The sequence below is a fragment of the Salminus brasiliensis genome, chromosome 17, assembly GCF_030463535.1.
Source record: "Salminus brasiliensis chromosome 17, fSalBra1.hap2, whole genome shotgun sequence".
NCBI classification, from domain to species: Eukaryota; Metazoa; Chordata; class Actinopteri; order Characiformes; family Bryconidae; genus Salminus; species Salminus brasiliensis.
Window position 1 is genome coordinate 24,057,417 of NC_132894.1, and position 19,822 is coordinate 24,077,238.

General features: G+C 40.3%; 1 protein-coding gene across 3 annotated transcripts in view; it reads left to right on the forward strand.

Annotated features, from left to right (window-relative positions):
• The window catches only part of armh3 (armadillo like helical domain containing 3), a 70,046-nt gene that overhangs the window by 30,291 nt on the left and 19,933 nt on the right, over window positions 1-19,822 (forward strand). For all 3 annotated transcript variants that reach the window (XM_072661008.1, XM_072661007.1, XM_072661009.1), the window contains exons 15-21: window positions 2,481-2,582; window positions 2,695-2,753; window positions 2,867-2,932; window positions 12,391-12,460; window positions 16,934-16,994; window positions 17,097-17,185; window positions 18,803-18,885. In XM_072661008.1, coding sequence (XP_072517109.1) covers window positions 2,481-2,582; window positions 2,695-2,753; window positions 2,867-2,932; window positions 12,391-12,460; window positions 16,934-16,994; window positions 17,097-17,185; window positions 18,803-18,885 — 530 coding nt within the window. The remainder of the gene's footprint in view (window positions 1-2,480; window positions 2,583-2,694; window positions 2,754-2,866; window positions 2,933-12,390; window positions 12,461-16,933; window positions 16,995-17,096; window positions 17,186-18,802; window positions 18,886-19,822) is intronic.

Here is a 19,822-nt window from a genome sequence, read left to right on the forward strand (position 1 = left end):
AATGACAAAGTAAAAACTGTGTTTTTTTTTTTTTATTTTGGCCCGACCTAAACCCAATCGAACATCTCTGGAGAGAGCTGTCCACAGATGGTCCCAATCCAACCTCAGCTTGATAGGATCTGTAGAAAAGAATGTCAGACAATCCCGAAATCAAGATGTGCAAACCTTGTGGCATCATACCCATGAAGACTGTAGACTGCCAACGGTGCTTTAACTATGTGTAAAGTGTCTGAATATATAAGTCTGCAATATTTAACTTTTTTTTTTTTTCTTCTTCCAAAACATTTGGAAAGATTTCTGAAATTCTGCTTTTACTTTGTCATCAAAATGTAAAAAAAAAGTGAAAGAGTATGAAGACTTTCTGAATGGTGTGGGTGTGGGGTGAGGCGTGAGGGGTGGATGTATGGATGTGTATATATGTGTGTATAAACACTATATTGCGTATAGTATTCACCTGCCTGTCTTTGCACACACATGAACTTGAGTGACATCCCATTCTTAACCCATTGGGTTTAACAGGATGTTGGGCTACCATTTGCAGCTATAAATCAGCTCCAGCTCTTCTGAGAAGGCTTTCCATAAGGTTTAGGAGTATGTGCAGGCCAGTCAAGTTCTATACCAAACTAGCTTGTCCATGTATTTATGGATTTTCCTTTGTGCACTTGTGTGCAGTCATGTTGGAACAGGAAGAGACCATCACTAAACTGTTCCCACAAATTTGGGAGCATGAAATTTGACCAAAATCTCTTGGTATGCTGAAACATTTAAGAGTTCCTTTCACTGGAATTAAAGAGCCGAACCCAACTCCAGAAAAACAACTGCACTCCATAATCCTCCCTCCACCACTTGACTTTGTGAGCACAATGAACACACCACCACTGCATATCTGGGTGCTTGGTTTTATACACCTGTGGCTGTGGAATTGTTTGGAACACCTGAATTCAATTATTTGGATTGTGTGTGTGTGTATGAAGTTTTTAGGTCAAATGTGGCTGGGCCACTCAAGGAGTTGTCCTGTGTGAGTTGGCTGTGTGCTTAGGGTCACGGTCTTGTTAGCAGGTGAACATTTAGCCCAGTCTAAGGTCCTGAGCGCTCTGGATCAGGTTTTCATTAAGAATAAGTAAATAATTTAATACTTTACTTCCTTTCAACCCTGGTCAGTCTCCCTGCTGCTGAAAAACTGACTGCCACCACTATGCTTCACTGTTGAGATGGTATTGGGCACTGGAGAATCTTTTCTTGCTTCATTTCACGGGCTCAAAAGTAATTGTGACAAATGAAATAATTGTAAATAAAATGTTCATTTCTAATACTTGGTTGAAAGTCCTTTGTTGGCAATGACTGCCTGAAGTCTTGAAGTCATGAGCATGACCAGATGCTGTTTCCTTCTTTTTAATGCTCTGCCAGCCCTTTACTGCAGTGGTTTTCAGTTGCTGTTTGTTTGTAAGCCTTTTTGTCTGAAGTTTAGTCTTTAACAAATGAAATGCATGCTCAATTGCGTTGAAATCAGGTGACTGACTTGGCCATTCAAGAATATTCCACTTCTTTGTTTTAATAAACTCCTGGGTTGCTTTGGCTTTGTTTTGGGTCATTGTCCATCTGTATTATGAAACACAGACCAGATCAGTTTGGCTGGATTTGAGCATAGTATGTCTCTGAATACCTCAGAATTTATCTGAGAATGTCTTATGGTCAGATGAAACCAAAGTAGAACTGTTTGGTACAAACACAACTTGTTGCATCCAAAGAACACCATACCAACTGCGAAGCATGGGGGGGGCAAGATCATGCTTTGGGGCTGTTTCTCTGCAAAGGGACTAGGACAACTGGTCCGTGTACATGAAAGAATGAATGGGGCCATGTATTGTGAGATTTTGAGTGCAAACCTCCTTCCATCAGCAAGGGCATTGAAGATGAAACGTGGCTGGGTCTTTCAGCATGACAATGATCTCAAGCACACTGCCAGGGCAACAAAGCAGTGGCTTCGTAAGAAGCATTTCAAGGTCCTGGAGTGGCCTAGCCAGTCTCCAGATCTCAGCCCCATAGAAAACCTTTGGAGGGAGTTGAAATTCTGTGTTGCCCACCGACAGCCCCAAAACATCACTGCTCTAGAGGAGATCTGCATGGAGGAATGGGCCAACATACCAGCAACGGTGTGTGCCAACCTTGTGAAGACTTACAGAAAACGTTTGACCTCTGTCATTGCCAACAAAGGATATATAACAAAGTATTGAGATGATCTTTTGTTATTGACCAAATACTTATTTTCCACCATTATTTGCAAATAAATTCTTAAAAAATCAGACAATGTGATTACTAATTTTGTCTCTCATAATTGAGATCTACCTATGGTGTCAATTACAGGCCTCTCTCATCATTTTAAGTGGGAGAACTTGCACAATTGGTGACTGACTAAATACGTTTTTTCCCCCACTGTATGTGTGCATATAACACTCTTGAACCTGAACTTTCTCTTTCAGTGATGCACAATCCTGAACTACCGTTAGACCCCAGCATGCAGACAAGTAACCTGCTAATCACGTTTCTCAAATACTCCTCAATTGTCATGCAAGACACCAAAGGTAATTCAGCGTTCTTCTTTACAAGGCTTTCGTACCATCTTTTATTCAGTTTGTGTCCTGTTTGCAACCTACCCTTCGCACACCTGGTAAACTTTCTGATGAACCTTTTCAGATGAACACAGACTTAACAGTGCTCGACTGTGCCTCATCATTCTTGCCTGCATAGCTGAGGTAATTTCTATTTTGCACAAATTTTGTTAGTCCTCTTGAGTTTAATTGGTTGTCCTCTGTATAGTATTTTGTTGATCTGTGTGTAGCCGCTGACCTTTGGGTTTGATTAACAGGACCAGTATGCTGATGCCTTTCTCCACGATGACAACATGAACTTCAGAGTAAACTTGCACAGAATGGTAAGAAGGTCACAAGTGTGTCGTCCACAATGCAAGCAAAGCAAAATGTGCAAAATCTGAGAAGTTCAGTGACGGTGTTACATAAAGTGTGGTGTACGTAAAGTGTGTTTTAGAGATTCTTTTGACTTTAATGGCTGTGCTAAGATTGACACAATTCTGCAATTGTTCTTATGTAAAGGTAAAAGGTAAAGGTGCACGTATTTGTCACTGAACAGTGTACACTGTACAGCGAAATGTGTCCTCCGCATTTAACCCATCTGGTAGTGAACATACACTCACACACACGTGTTAGGGGCAGTGAGTACACACACACACCCAGAGCGGTGGGCAGCCAACTCCAGCGCCCGGGGAGCAGAGAGGGTAAAGGGCCTTGCTCAAGGGCCCAACAGTGGCAGCTTGCCGAGCCCGGGAATCGAACCCACAACCCTGTTATCAATATCCCGGCGCTCTAACCGCTGAGCCACCACTGCCCAAATGTTCAGTTAATGGTACCTTTACTGCACGTATTTGTCACTGTACAGTGTGAAATGGCTAATTTAGTTAGTGTTGTTAGATCTGCTGGATTTCTTAGTATTTATACTCTGTCTTGACCAGCATCCTTGACTTATTTCTTGGTCTGAACCGAGTGCAAATATTTTTTTCATTTTTTCTTTTACGTTGAGATAGAAACAATAACTAATTGTTTAAAGCATGTTGTAGTGACAATCAGCATCAGGGAGGTGTTAAATATTTGTTTACATATCAATGCCAGTTGGGATGTGCAGAGAACCCTACCGCAGATCTCATCTGGTACTGCTGCCTTCCTGGTATTTACTAAGGAATGTAGACTCCAGGTTGATTGTGCATGACCATGTGAGAGTAACAATAGCGACTTCATTGCACTAGCTGTTGTGCTCTCTCACTCCATCCCCCCCTTGTACATGGTAGCTATACTCTGTGTCATCTTAATTGAATCTTGTTTTATTGTTTAACCTCTTAAAACACTTATATAAGAGTTATATATAAGCCTTATACAAACCAGAGGCTCAAACATAAGGTAATATAATTGAAAAGCCTTCGAATTTGTAATAGAAAACATTTAAAGATATTGAAATTGATCTGCAGTGGTCAAAATATGAAGAAAACCACAAAAAGAATTTGGTGTTTTTCTGAATTTCATTTTGAAATCTGGATTTTAGAGACTGTAAACTGGACCCTTCATGTCTCCCCAAACTTCTTGAATCTAGTGTCCCCACAGATCTACTTTCACCAGGCAAAATGTGGAGTTTATTCCTCCTACTGCTTTGAAGTTATTTTAGCTGGAGTAGACAGTAAACGGGCAGCTCCAAGTGTCCTTTTGGAGTCTCTGAAGTCCCCAAACTCTCCATCATAAAAATACCTAATTTAAATGCAGAAAAGTGATTGTGTATTATCTGTACTTTAGTGCCAAACCAAGAGCAATCATTAGTAAATAGAAGGCAGGAGGGTAATAGTTTACCTTCGCTTGTTTTATTTAGTCAGGTTTTGTTATTCTAGCTTTCACAGCTCTCACTGTTGTCCGAACCCAGCAAACCCTCGGTTTCACGTTCCTGTTCCAACTCTGATTTCTTTGTTTGTTTTGAAGCCATTTCTATTGATCATTGTTTCCAAATAAATCTGTGTAATTTTTTCCTGGTGAGAGTTTCCGCAATCGCTGCAGCAGAATGCGTATTTCTGAGGAAAGCCTTCTGTTTACCTCCCGCCTACTACGTTGCGCATCATCATAACTTGCCACCTGATTGATCTACAGACTTGATTGGCATGTCGTTTGATCATATTTTATTTTATTTTTTTAACTGTTGTTTTTTCCAAGCACTCTTTACACAAACAATGATTACTAACAAAAGAATTGAAGGAAATACAAATTTGGTGTCGTTTTGAAGGGAACAAAAGGTTTGCAGTGGTATGCAGTGGTGTCGGTGTGTGAGGCGTGTCTGTGAGTGGTAGCGGCCATTGCGCATGAGTGACTGATTCTGCAAGGATATCATCTCTTGTTTGGAAGAGCGTTCTTTTGATTGTAATTCAGTAGCTGTACATGTCAGAGTACATGATCGTAATCTGCCTGTTTAATCGGTATATATTTATGTCCACGTTGGCTAAAAATGGCTTCATGAAAAATATGAAAACGCATACTGTACCTAACGTTTTTTCATAAGTTTTCCATGCAAGGTATTTGCAACCAAAATATATATTCTGAAATACATATGAAAGATACAATTGCACGATCAATGGAAAACAGAGATTCTAAGCTTTAATATGGTATCTTGGTTGCTTATATTGGACCTGTAATGCTTTAGATATACTGCTAGATATTCACAGTGACTGATTTGTAGCCCGTATTCGGGCTATAGCGTTTTAACCAGCTTTGACTAGGGCTTTTGCTAGTGGGTTGCTAGTGGGTTGCTTATATTGGACCTGTAATGCTTTAGATATACTGCTAGATATTCACAGTGACTGACTGGGCTATAGCGTTTTAAAAAGCTTTGACTAGGGCTTTTGCTAGTGACAGCATTACTTTAGACAGCATATATCAGAGCGCTTAATATCTTTTGCTTGTATTTAGCGCAATAAAATCCACATCACGTCAAGTGTTTCCCCTACAATTAAAAAGGTAATTCTCATATTCCAGCCTGCTTGGCTACAGATATATACACACACATATACAGTGCCTTGCAAAAGTATTTGGCCCCCTTGAACTTTTCAACCTTTTGCCACATTTCAGGCTTCATACATAAAGATATGAAATTGTCATTTCATAAAAACTCAAAAGTGGGGCGTGCAATATTATTCGGCCCCCTTGCGTTAATACTTTGTAGCGCCACCTTTTGCTGCGATTACAGCTGCAAGTTGCTTGGGGTATGTCTCTATCAGTTTTGCACATCGAGAGACTGAAACTTTTGCCCATTCTTCCTTGCAAAACAGCTCGAGCTCAGTGAGGTTGGTTGGAGAGTGTTTGTGAACAGCAGTTTTCAGCTCTTTCCACAGATTCTCGATTGGATTCAGGTCTAGACTTTGACTTGGCCATTTTAACACCTGGATATGGTTATTTGTGAACCATTCCATTGTAGATTTTACTTTATGTTTTGGTCATTGTTGGAAGATAAATCTCCGTCCCAATCTCGGGTCTCCAACAGGTTTTTCTTCCAGAATGGTCCTGTATTTGGCTCCATCCATCTTCCCATCAATTTTAACCATCTTCCCTGTCCCTGCTGAAGGAAAAAAAGGCCCAAACCATAATGCTGCCACCACCATGTTTGACAGTAGGGATGGTGTGTTCAGGGTGATGAGCTGTGTTGCTTTTACGCCAAACATAACGTTTTGCATTGTGGCCAAAAAGTTCGATTTTGATTTCATCTGACCAGAGCACCTTCTTCCACATGTTTGGTGTGTCTTCCAGGTGGCAAACTTTAAACAAGACTTTTTATAGATATCTTTGGGAAGTGTCTTTCTTCTTGCTACTCTTACATAAAGGCCAGATTTGTGCAGTGTACGACTGATTGTTGTCCTATGGACAGAGTCTCTCACCTCAGCTGTAGATCTCTGCATTTCTTTCAGAATGATCATGGGCCTCTTGGCTACATCTCTGATCAGTCTTCTCATTGTTTGAGCTGAAAGTTTAGAGGGACGGCCGGGTCTTGGTAGATTTGCAGTGGTCTGATACTCCTTCCATTTCAATATGATCGCTTGCACAGTGCTCCTTGAGATGTTTAAAGCTTGGGAAATCTTTTTGTATCCAAATCCAGCTTTAAACTTCTCCACAACAGTATCTCGGACCTGCCTCATGTGTTCCTTGGTCTTCATGATGCTCTCTGCGCTTTAAACAGAACTCTAAGACTATCACAGAGCAGGTGCATTTATACGGAGACTTGATTACACACAGGATTCTATTTATCATCATCAGTCATTTAGGTCAACATTGGATCATTCAGAGATCCTCACTGAACTTCTGGAGTGAGTTTGCTGTACTGAAAGTAAAGGGGCCGAATAATATTGCACGCCCCACTTTTCAGTTTTTTATTTAAAAAAAAAAGTTTAAAATATCCAATAAATTTCATTCCACTTCACTATTGTGTCCCACTTGTTGTTAATCCTTCACAAAAAATTACAATTTCATATCTTTGTTTGAAGCCTGAAATGTGGCAAAAGGTTGAAAAGTTCAATACTTTTGCAAGGCACTGTATACCCCTCGGTTAATGAAAGAAAAACCCACAAAACCCATAAAAATAACTTGACAAAAGTAATAATAAATACAAAATTCTATGCAAAAGAACAAATGAAAATCCGACATTGATTTTGAACGATGCTTCAACAGAATTATTCTATTAACTCATTAAACAGGCCTGGACAAAAATGATGGTACCCATGAAAATAATGTTAAATCAAGGTGTGTCCACTAATTAGTATCACAGGTGTCTGCAATCTTTTAATCAGTCAATGGGCCTATATATAGGGCTACAGGTAGTCACTGTGCTGTTTGGTGACATGGTGTGTACCACACAACATGGACCAGAGGAAGCGTAGGAAAGAGTTATCTTTCTTTTTAGAAAGAAAATTATAGACAAGCATGTTAAAGGTAAAGGTTATAAGACCATCTCCAAGCGGTTTGATGTTCCTGTGACTACATTTGCACAATTTATTCAGAAATTTAAGATCCATGGAACTGTAGCGAACCTCCCTGGACCTGGCCCCAGGAGGAAAATTGACAAATTTGATGACAAATCAAAGAGACTGATAATACGAATTGTAACAAAAGAACCCAGAAAAACTAAAATGATGGGTTGAAGGTGTTTTGTGTCTGAGCAAATTTTTCATTTGTCTCACATGTCCACTCTGTGGGTTGCAGGGCTCTAGACTAATTTTTTGCACTATTTTTTACACAATGTACACACACAATGTACACAAAGACACAATGTGGAGATATGTGTTTCAGTTGATCAAGGATGCCATCTTGGTTTGCATTGTTCGCAATTTGCACAGGCATCTTTTCAGTGTATCTGGGATGGCTTCTATAAATTGGGCGTCTGTTGACCTGTTTGCTGCTGCCGGATACTGCTGGATAAAACCCATCACAAATATCCTGATCTAACGTTAGGGAGAGCAAGGTCATGGGAAGTAATTACCTTGAGCTACCTTTTGCTTAAGCAAGAAATTGCTGCTGCTAAGCAAACCAGTTGTGATTATTACGAACATTTGCAAACGGGACAAAACAATACTGTCCTATTTGGAAAACAGCAAAAATAAGTCAGTGTTGCCCCCCTTCTCAAGGATGAATAGAGCAGCGCTGTCCGAACGTCTCACCAGTGTTTACATGTCTTCTTCCTTTGCCTGATCTGACAACGTTTTGTTGAGCCGTGTGTTTATGTATGTATGTATGTATGTATATGTACAGTGGGAAAAAAAGTATTTAGTCAGTCACCAATTGTGCAAGTTCAAAAAAAATGAGAGAGGCCTGTAATTGACATCATAGGTAGACCTCAACTATGAGAGACAAAATGAGAAAAAAAATCTGAAAATCACATTGTCTGATTTTTAAAGAATTTATTTGCAAATAATGGTGGAAAATAAGTATTTGGTCACCTACAAACAAGCAAGATTTCTGACTGTCATAGACCTGTAACTTCTTCTTTAAGAGGCTTCTCTGTCCTCCGCTCATTACCTGTATTAATGGCACCTGTTTGAACTCATTAACAGTAATAAAAGACACCTGCCCACAACCTCAAACAGTCACACTCCAAACTCCACTATGGTGAAGACCAAAGAGCTGTCGAAGGACACCAGAAACAAAATTTGTAGACCTGCACCAAGCTGGGAAGACTGAATCTGCAATAGGCAAGCAGCTTGGTGTGAAGAAATCTACTGTGGGAGCAATAATCAGAAAATGGAAGACCTACAAGACCACTGCTAATTTCCCTTGATCAGGGGCTCCACGCAAGATCTCAGCCCGTGGGGTCAAAATGATCACAAGAACGGTGAGCAAAAATCCCAGAACCACACGGGGGGACCTAGTAAATGACCTGCAGAAAGCTGGGACCAACGTTACAAAGGCTACAGTCAGTAACGCACTATGCCGCCAGGGACTCCCCTGCTTAAGCCAGTACGTATCCGGGCGCGTCTGAAGTTTGCTAGAGAGTATTTGGATCTCTGGTCTTGGTCAGATGAAACCAAAGAAGAACTGTTTGGTACAAACACAACTCGTTGAGTGAATGCTGAGTTGCATCCAAAAAACACCATACCAACTGTGAAGCATGGGGGTGGCAACATCATGCTTTGAGGCTGTTTCTCTGCAAAGGGACTAGGACGACTGGTCCGTGTACATGAAAGAATGAATGGGGTCATGTATTGTGAGATTTTGAGCACAAACCTCCTTCAATCAGCAAGGGCATTGAAGATAAAACGTGGCTTCAGCATGACAATGATCCCAAGCACACTGCCAGGGCAACAAAGAAATGGCTTCAGAAACATTTCAAGGTCCTGGAGTGGCCTAGCCAGTCTCCAGATCTCAACCCCATAGAAAACCTTTGGAGGGAGTTGAAAGTCCGTGTTGCCCGCCGACAGCCCCAAAACGTCACTGCTCTAGCGGAGATCTGCATGGAGGAATGGGCCAACATACCAGCAACGGTGTGTGCCAACCTTGTGAAGACTTACAGAAAACGTTTGACCTCCGTCATTGCCAACAAAGGATATATAACAACAAAGTATTGAGATGAACTTTTGTTATTGACCAAATACTTATTTTCCATCATTATTTGCAAAAAAAGTCTTAATTCTTAAGTCTTAAATTCTTAAAATCTTAAATAAATGATTTTCTGATTATTATTTTTTTCTTTCATTTTGTCTCTCATAGTTGAGGTCTACCTATGATGTCAATTACAGGCCTCTCTCATCTTTTTAGGTGGGAGAACTTGCACAATTGGTGACTAACTAAATACTTTTTTTCCCCACTGTATGTATATGTATGTGTATATATATGTAGGCTAACATGAACTGCTTGTTTATTCAGACTGAGACTCACAAACAAGCACCACTCTGCACAGTACGGAAACCTGAAGCGTAATATGTGTATTATGGCTATTGACAGTAGAGCAATGTTAATAACTTGAACTCAGGGCCGTAAAATGTTGACAGCTGCCGGGCTTGTTCGAAGGAGCTGGCATCTTTCTTGCACTTTCTACCATGTAGGAACGTAGATTGCGTGTTCTTGCTAATGTTCAGCAGACACTTGACTGTGATTGTAAGGCCACAGGCTTTAGCAGTGCATGGGCTGTAGGCAACTGATTACTTATACTGCTATGCTCCACAGCTTGGAGTATGCACAGCACGCTGAGGTGAGGATGTTTTATGCACAACACCAAATGCACTGCAGAACTGTTTAAACTCCTCAGATTTGAGCTGTGGACTGCTATCTGTCTCAAGGTTCTAGGAAATACCATGCCTGGCAAATTTAGAGCATCTATGACAGTGGCCACTTCGAAGAATGCTGCTCCATTGTGGGTGCGGCTATGAGAATGTCATCCTTTATGCTTAAAGCACAATCAATGCCTTCCAGCATTTCTGGAGCACATTTCAGTCCAAATAGTAATTTCAGCCACCTGAATTTAAGTATTGAAAGTTTGATGCTTCATCTAATTCAGTCTGGAGAAATCCAGATTTTAGCATCCAGAACTGAAATGACTTTTGCAAGTCAATTGGATGGATGCAAATCCTAATGTTGCTGTTGTGCACAACTGCTACCATGGAACTAACACCTTCTGTTGGCTGATCCACTTTGGTGATGTAGTCGACCATCTTGTGGAGTTTCTGTACTTCTGTACTACTGATCAAATTTTTATTGTAATTTTTAGTTGATCGGATGAAAATCCAAGTTCTAGTTCCCACACAACTGACACAACTTGTAATTGCACAGTGGACATTTTGAATTGAAATGACTGATGTGTGATGACTGTTTGAATTGAAATGACTTAAAGTTTCATGCGTTTATGATGTACAGATGCTATATGCAGGTTTCAGCTTGATTGGACCTTTGATGCTGATAGATACCTTGATTTTATAGCGTATCCTAAAGACAGATGGGCCAAAATAGACAGGCTACATTAGAATTTTAGCAAAATTGGGCAAATTATTCATGAATTGACTAAAAACGTTTAAAAAGGTAAAAAAAAAAAAAAAAGGGTAAAGGTAAAGGTGCACGTATTTGTCACTGTACACTGTACAGTGAAATGTGTCCTCTGCATTTAACCCATCTGGTAGTGAACACACACTCACACACACACACATGTGTTAGGGGCAGTGAGTACACACACACACACCCAGAGCGGTGGGCAGCCAACTCCAGCGCCCGGGGAGCAGAGAGGGTAAAGGGCCTTGCTCAAGGGCCCAACAGTGGCAGTGTTATCGATATCCCGGTGCTCTAACCGCTGAGCCACCACTGCCCCCAAGTGAAATATATACTTAATCTGAAAGTCATTTGTATGTGGCAGCTATTTTACTTTAGCAATTTCCACAGGTTTTTGATCTTTTAATAAAATGTTTTCCTTTTTCCTTCCTATTTGATTGTGCCAATTAACCCACTCATTGGTAGCTTCCCCTAGCACTAGCAATGCTTCCGACACTGGGATGTAAGGACCTACAAGGCGTGCAAAGCCAGCCACAACCTCTTTTCAAACTGCCACCAATGCACATTGCCAGGCAACATTCAGAGGGAAGTACAGCTCCTCAGCTCTGCCTCACAAGCTAACAAATACCTGTGCCAGACAACATCACTTTTAAGATGATAAGGGAAGAGCACAGCCAATTGTGGTCTCTCTGACTCCGGACGCTGGTGGCAAAGTGGTATGCATTGGAATTTGCGCTCTCAACCTCCGGGCCGCAGTGGCATCGTTTTTGCATGTGAACGTTTTGACAGCACTTTTGTGAGAATTGGACAAAAGTTCAGGGACTTATTCATGGTTACTGGAAGCAATTGATTTCAGTTATTTACAAACTGCGCTCCCAGATATAGCATTGAGAGATTCTAAATGTGTCCTGTCCATTATCTGTAGTTTTGTATAGACTGGTCTCAAATCTTTGTTTTATTTATTTTACTTATTTATTTATTTTTGCTTTTGTGTTGCTTTGTTAGCTATATGATTTTCCTTAAATTACACCAAAATCAATAATCTGAACGCCTTTTTTGAAAATTACATTTTAAAGATACATTATCAGAATGCCGTTTTTCCTAGAGTTTAAACAAAAAAGATTGCGTTTAGAAATTATTTGCAGGCTGATTGCTTTTTTTCCCCTTAAAGGACTACCAGTGCCAAAAAACTGACTCACTGATGTTATTTGTTTGACCTACTTTTGTTCCCCTATGTGAATTTAAAAATTGTGAAAATCTTGTCCTGAATTGTTTCACTGTTAGCTTGTAAACTATTCAATGAATCTTAACAATCTTTGTTTAACAGCCAATGAGACACAGAAAGAAAGCTGCAGATAAGAACATCCCCTCTCGACCCCTGGTGTGTGCTGTTTTGGGTGAGACCTTATTAATATGTTGCAAAAAATAACTGTGTGCGCCTGGGCGATGTAACTGAATATTGGCAATTCTTGTCATGTAACCCGTAAATACAGCTGTAAACTTTGCATTGATTTTTACTGTTCAGTGTTGTAGTGGGATTTTTTTCCTTATTTTTCTGGGGCAGAATGAGTTGTTGGCAGAGTTTAATTAATGTATGCATATTTGTGATCTTATGTTGATTTCAGACTCCCCACCCACCCCCTGCCTTTTTTTTGTTTGTTTTTGAATAAACGTGGATGCTTTATAAAAACAGATTCTGCCTCAGAAAATACTGTTGCAATTGTTGCATTATTCAACTCCAATTGCAAGGTTTATTTAGGTTTAGTAGCATAATTTACAAACTTTCCGCTGTTTGCAATAAACCAATAAAACAAAAACAGTTTAGTAGCTCAACATAAGTGTGTGTGTATATATATATGTACAGTGCATCCGGAAAGTATTCACAGCGCTTCACTTTTTCCACATTTTGTTAGGTTACAGCCTTATTCCAAATTGTATTAAATTAATCTTTTTCCTCAAAATTCTACACAAAATACCCCATTATGACCATGTGAAAAAAGTTTTCTTGAGAGTTCTGGAAATTTATTAAAATTAAAAAACAAAGAAATCATATTTACATAAGTATTCACAGCCTTTGCTTAATACTTTGTAGAACCACCCTTGGCAGCAACTACAGCCTCAAGTCTTTTTGAATATGATGCCACAAGCTTGGCACACCTCTCTTTAGGCAGTTTTGCCCATTCTTCTTTGCAGTACCTCTGAAGCTCCATCAGGTTGGATGGGAGACGTCTGTGCACAGCCATTTTCAGATCTCTCCAGATGTGTTCAATCGGATTCAAGTCTGGGCTCTGGCAGGGCCACTCCAGGACATTCACAGAGTGGTCCTGAAGCCACTCCTTTGAGATCTTGGCTGTGTGCTTCGGATCGTTGTCCTGCTGAAAAATGAACCGTCGCCCCAGTCTGAGGTCAAGAGCGCTATGGAGTAGGTTTTCATCCAGGATGTCTCTGTACATTGCTGCATTCATCTTTCCCTCTATCCTGACTAGTCTGGCAGTTCCTGCTGCTGAAAAACATCACCATAGCATGATGCTGCCACCACCATGCTTGACTGTAGGGATGGTATTGGCCTCGTGATGAGCAGTGCCTGGTTTCCTCCAAACATGACGCCTGGCATTCACACCAAAGAGTTCAATCTTTGTCTCATCAGACCAGAGAATTTTGTTTCTCATGGTCTGAGAGTCCTTCAGGTGCCTTTTGGCAAATTCCAGACGGGCTGCCTTGTGCCTTTTACTAAGGAGTGGCTTTCGCCTGGCCACTCTGCCATACAGGCCTGATTGGTGGATTGCTGCAGAGATGGTTGTCCTTCTGCAAGGTTCTCCTCTCTCCACGGAGGAACGCTGGAGCTCTGACAGAGTGACCATCGGGTTCTTGGTCACCTCCCTGACCAAGGCCCTTCTCCCCCGATCGCTCAATTTAGATGGCCGGCCAGCTCTAGGAAGAGTCCTGGTGGTTCCAAACTTCTTCCATTTACGGATGATGGAGGCCACTGTGCTCATTGGGACCTTCAAAGCAGCAGAAATTTTTCTGTATCCTTCCCCAGATTTGTGCCTCGAGACTATTTTGTCTCGGAGGTCTACAGACAATTCCTTTGACTTCATGCTTGGTGTTTGCGCTCTGACATGCAGTCAACTGTGGGACCTTATATAGACAGGTGTGTGCCTTTCCAAATCATGTCCAATCAACTGGATTTACCACAGGGGGACTCCATTTAAGCTGTAGAAACATCTCAAGGATGATCAGTGGAAACAGGATGCACCTGAGCTCAATTTTGAGCTTCATGGCGAAGGCTGTGAATACTTACGTAAATGTGATTTCTTAGTTTTTTAATTTTAATAAATTTTCAGAACTCTCAAGAAAACTTTTTTCACATGGTCATAATGGGGTATTTTGTGTAGAATTTTGAGGAAAGAGATTAATTTAATACAATTTGGAATAAGGCTGTAACCTAACAAAATGTGGAAAAAGTGAAGCGCTGTGAATACTTTCCGGATGCACTGTATATACAGTACAGGCCAAAAGTTTGGACACACCTTCTCATTCAATGCGTTTTCTGTATTTTCATGACTATGAATGAACACGTGGAGTTATGTACTTAATAAAAAAGGTGAAATTCACATGTTTTATATTCTAGTGTCTTCAAAATAGCCACCCTTTGCTCTGATTACTGCTTTGCACACTCTTGGCATTCTCTCAATGAGCTTCAAGAAGTAGTCACCTGAAATGGTTTTCAGGTGTGCCTTATCAGGGTTAATTAGTGGAATTTCTTGCTTTATCAATGGGGTTGGGACCATCAGTTGTGTTGTGCAGAAGTCAGGTTACTACACAGCCGACAGCCCTATTGGATAACTGTTAAAACTCATATTATGGCAAGAACCAATCAGCTAACTAAAGAAAAACGAGTGGCCATCATTACTTTAAGAAATGAAGGTCAGTCAGTCCGGAAAATTGCAAAAACTTTAAATGTGTCCCCAAGTGGAGTCACAAAAACCATCAAGTGCTACAGCAAAAACTGGCACACATGAGGACCGACCCAGGAAAGGAAGACCAAGAGTCACCTCTGCTTCTCAGGACAAGTTCACCAGCTTCAGAAATCACAAGTTAACAGCAGCTCAGATCACAGACCAGTTGAATGCCACACAGAGTTCTAGCAGCAGACCCATCTCTATAACAACTGTTAAGAGGAGACTGCGCAAATCAGGCCTTCATGGTCAAATAGCTGCTAGAAAACCACTGCTAAGGAGAGGCAACAAGCAGAAGAGATTTGTTTGGGCCAAAAAACACAAGGAATGGACATTAGACCAGTGGAAATCTGTGCTTTGGTCTGATTAGTCCAAATTTTAGATCTTCGGTTCCAACCGCCGTGTCTTTGTGAGACGCAGAAAAGGTTAAAGGATGGATTCCACATGCCTGGTTCCCACTGTGAAGCATGGAGGAGGAGCTGTGATGGTGTGGGGGTGTTTTGCTGGTGACACTGTTGGGGATTTATTCAAAATTAAAGGCACACTGAACCAGCATGGCTACCACAGCATCCTGCAGCGACATGCCATCCCATCTGGTTTGCGTTTAGTTGGACCATCATTTATTTTTCAACAGGCAATGACCCCAAACACACCTCCAGGCTGTGTAAGGGATATTTGACCAAGAAAGAGAGTGATGGAGTGCTGCAGCAGATGACTTGGCCTCCACGGTCACCGGACCTGAACCCAATCGAGAAGGTTTGGGGTGAGCTGGACCGCAGAGTAAAGGCAAAGGGGCCAACAAGTGCTAAACACTTCTGGGATCTCCTTCAAGACTGTTGGAAAACCATTTCAGGTGACTACCTCTTGAACCTCATTGAGAGAATGCCAAGAGTGTGCAAAGCAGTAATCAGAGCAAAGGGTGGCTATTTTGAAGAAACTAGAATATTAAACATGTTTTCAGTTATTTCACCTTTTTTTGTTAAGTACATAACTCCACATGTGTTCATTCATAGTTTTGATGCCTTCAGTGAGAACCTACAATTTAAATAGTCATGAAAAAACAGAAAACGCATTGAATGAGAAGGTGTGTCCAAACTTTAGGTCTGTACTGTATAATAAGTGTTTTTTTCTAAATTTAGCACAAAAGGCCACTTTTAATGACCACTGCAGTTTCAAAATTATTCATCCCCCTGAATACAATTAAAAAGCTCAGAGCTTAATGCCTTGCACAAACAACTATACTAAAAGGCTTGGAAGCATAATTTGCCAGTTCAAAATGAAAGAAACACTGGCTATATTACCTGCACGTGGCAGAAAGAGATCACTGACTGCCACCAGGTACCTAAGAAGGCAGATGGTCAAAAACCCTAGAGTGACTGCAAAAGACATGCAAGACTTGGTGGCAGCAGGCACAGAGGTTTCAGTTTGCACAGTAAGGCGTATACTAAACGCTGCAGGTCTCTGTGTGTACACCTCTGCTGACCCAAAAGCACAAGAAAAGTCAGCACCAACATGCTCAAAAGCATATAAATAGGTCACAGAAGTATCCACCAAGGCTTGGTTTAGAAGTTGTTCTGGAAGATTCTGCAGTGGTCGTCACACTGGCTTGACCTGAACCCTATAGAAAATCTTTATTGGGATTTGAATAATGCAGTTGGAGCATGCAAACCCATTAATAGTGAACTGTAGGCCGTTATCCATAAGGGGCATTTTGTGTTGAATTTGGAGAAACCACTCGTTATATTTGTTGTGGATTTCTGCAATGTAAAACAACAAAACAATGATCCACTGATTCTTGAAGAAACTGCTTCTTGCTTGTATTGTTTTGAATTTGAATTATTTTTGATATGACACTTTTTAAATGTAGATGAACGTAACAATAAACATTTCATTTTTTTCCCCTCTTCATAGATTTGATGGTTGAGTTCATAGTCACTCACATGATGAAGGAATTTCCTATGGATCTCTACATGTGAGATTTTTTGACAAAATAAACACATGTTAAATGTGTATAATGCAGGCATCGGATCTTTCTTTGGTTGTGGCTATGACAGGGTTTTTATTTGTTTTTAAGGCGGTGTGTACAGATTATTCACAAGCTGATCTGCTATCAGAAGAAGTGCAGGATTAGACTACAGTACACTTGGAGAGAACTCTGGTCAGGTATAGTACCCGCTTTTCTCTGCATCTGACTGCATATTTGTCTACATTCTTATTGTCTACATGTCTCATTTAACAAATCACATTTTACTAAATAATCTTTATTTACTATAATGGTTTCTTATTTAGTCTTTTGACCTATATAACTATTAAATATTAAACACATTACTTATTATTTTGGGGTGTTAGGATGTCTTTACAAGTTTTCTTTTTTGTAAAACATAGATTGTAGGGAGTATAGTCTCACACTGACCTAGCTATGACTGTAAGGGTTAGTAGAAAGTATTGAACCATCAGAGAAAAGAAGAAAGGGGAGAATTACCCTGCTGTAAACTCATTTATCTTGACATTGCTACTACTCTTCAATATTTTTGTGAAATAATGTTGTTGCTTTGGTAAGTGTCAATATTTCTCTTTTTGGTTAGAAGTTGGTCTGATGAGGAAAAAGTATACCTTTGCTATATTTGCTTGCAGAGACTTTTCTGAGTATTGTGTAGTTTGTGTAGTTTCATAAACTGTAAGTTTATAAAAAAGCCATTCGAAAGAATTTGGATACCTTGTGGTCTCCAAGTGGATATCTGGAGAAGCTGCCTAGTATGTAACATTATTGAATAGTATAGCATTGTTGGAGTTTTTGTGATTCACTACTTATGCTTATCTAACTTGGTAGAGTTGCCGTTTAAAAGGTGAAAAATTTATGTATCACCTCTGTGTTTAAATGACTACTTTGAGAATGACTAATTAAAAAATTCAAAGTGCAAGAAGCCTTGGAGTGATCCCAGATGACCAGTTAACGTCTTCAGCTCCTATTGCAAACCTAACTTGGTCTAGCAGGTTTATTCTCCACAGCATTCTGAGGATATGTCCGTTTCTTACCCAGGAGGCCACACAGGTACTAGTTTAGGCTCTGGTCATTTCTAGGCTTGACTACTACAACGTGCTCCTAGCTGGCCTTCCCATAAGGACCATCAGGCCATTACAGCTAATCCAGAACATGGTGGCTCGGACTGTCTTCAACCTTCCGCTCAGCTGCTCGCATCATGACGCTGGCCTACAAAGCCAAAAATGAACCAGCCCCTCTCTACCTCATGGCTGTGGTCAAAACTCTGTCTGTACCTCTAGCCCTCCAAGTTTCAAATACAGCCGACTTGACCCGCCATCCTTCAGGATGCATGTCTACTACAGGATGCAACTTCCACTAGCTTTCTACACAGCAGAGTCCCTCACTCTCTTCAAATGCGGACTGAAGACTCATCTTTTTATATTGCACTGAGATATTTATTATGTGTTTTTCTCTATAGGCATGATAGAGAAAAAAAAACATTGTTCTGGCTAGGATTTATTTCCATAATGGACATGAAAGCACTTGTGTAAGTCGCTCTGGAAAAGAGCGTTTGCTAAATGCCATTAACGTAACTTGTGAGTACGTTATCCTTGAATTCCAAAGTAATCTGTATCACTTGTACAGAACTATAATGCTGCCTTACTTGTCAACAAATTTGTCCTATGCTGACAATGCATAGCTTTGTTACTTTGCTGGCAACCCATGCCAAATGCATTTATGTATTCTGAAAAAATGTGCATTTTGGAGGCCTTTTTAATAGTGTGTTTCTCCCCTAGCCCTCATTAACTTATTGAAGTTCCTGCTGTCAAATGAGACTGCTTTGCTGGCCAGACACAATATTTTCCTTTTGGCTTTACAGGTAAGAAATTGCAATTAGTATTTCTAATTAACTGTGCAAAGCTTTGAGCATTTTTCTGAACGTTTTGCTGTATTGTATTTTTTGGTCATACACTGGGTCAAAATAAAGAAATGTCTTTGGGAAGTGAACCTTTATTTGTAGAGCTTGGTTTAGCCGCTCAGACTTGGAGAAGTTAAAAGTTACTTAATTTAAGTTCAACTGTTTAACAAACAGCATACCTTACTGAATGATCTTATGCTTTTAACCAAAGTTGTAGTAATAATAAGAATGACTGATAATAATAAGGGGTCCCCTTATGACTAGGGACAAAGGTTCCTCAGACATTGGTGCAAGGTGTACTTTGAGCAAACTGCAAAAGATGGGGCAATGAAAGGTGGAGCCAGATGTGATTGTTGACTGTGCCTGATTCAAATTATGTTTACCTTCTGGGAAACCCAAAAGCCTGCCAAATGTTCTTATATAGATGATTTATATAAAGATGTTGCCATACCAAATGACTTATGACCACATTGGTGTAATCAGGACTTGGTCATTAGTAACAATGCATATTTTGGTATGGTGTCTAAAGGATTATCCACCAATTTTGTCCCTCATTGAAGTATTTCTACCCTATTCCTTTGTAGTTTATCATCACCTATGTCTGAAGTTTATTCCTACCAAATGTCTAAAGAATCTGATGAACTCTGTAGGTTTTCGAAAGACCTTAAATGTAAGTGTTCATCTGTGTTTGACTGTTTCTATCACTAACTGACAAGTTGTCAGTTTAGCAGATGAGATTTGAAGTAAGAGCTTCAGAAGTACTTTGTTTATTAAACTTATACAAAAATATACAAAGTCTGGTTACATTACACGGTTAAACAAATTCAGGGGTTGTTGCTACTAGCAATGAGCGTCCTGTTAAGATCACTCCACTCGTGAAAGATGCAAGAGAGAGTAA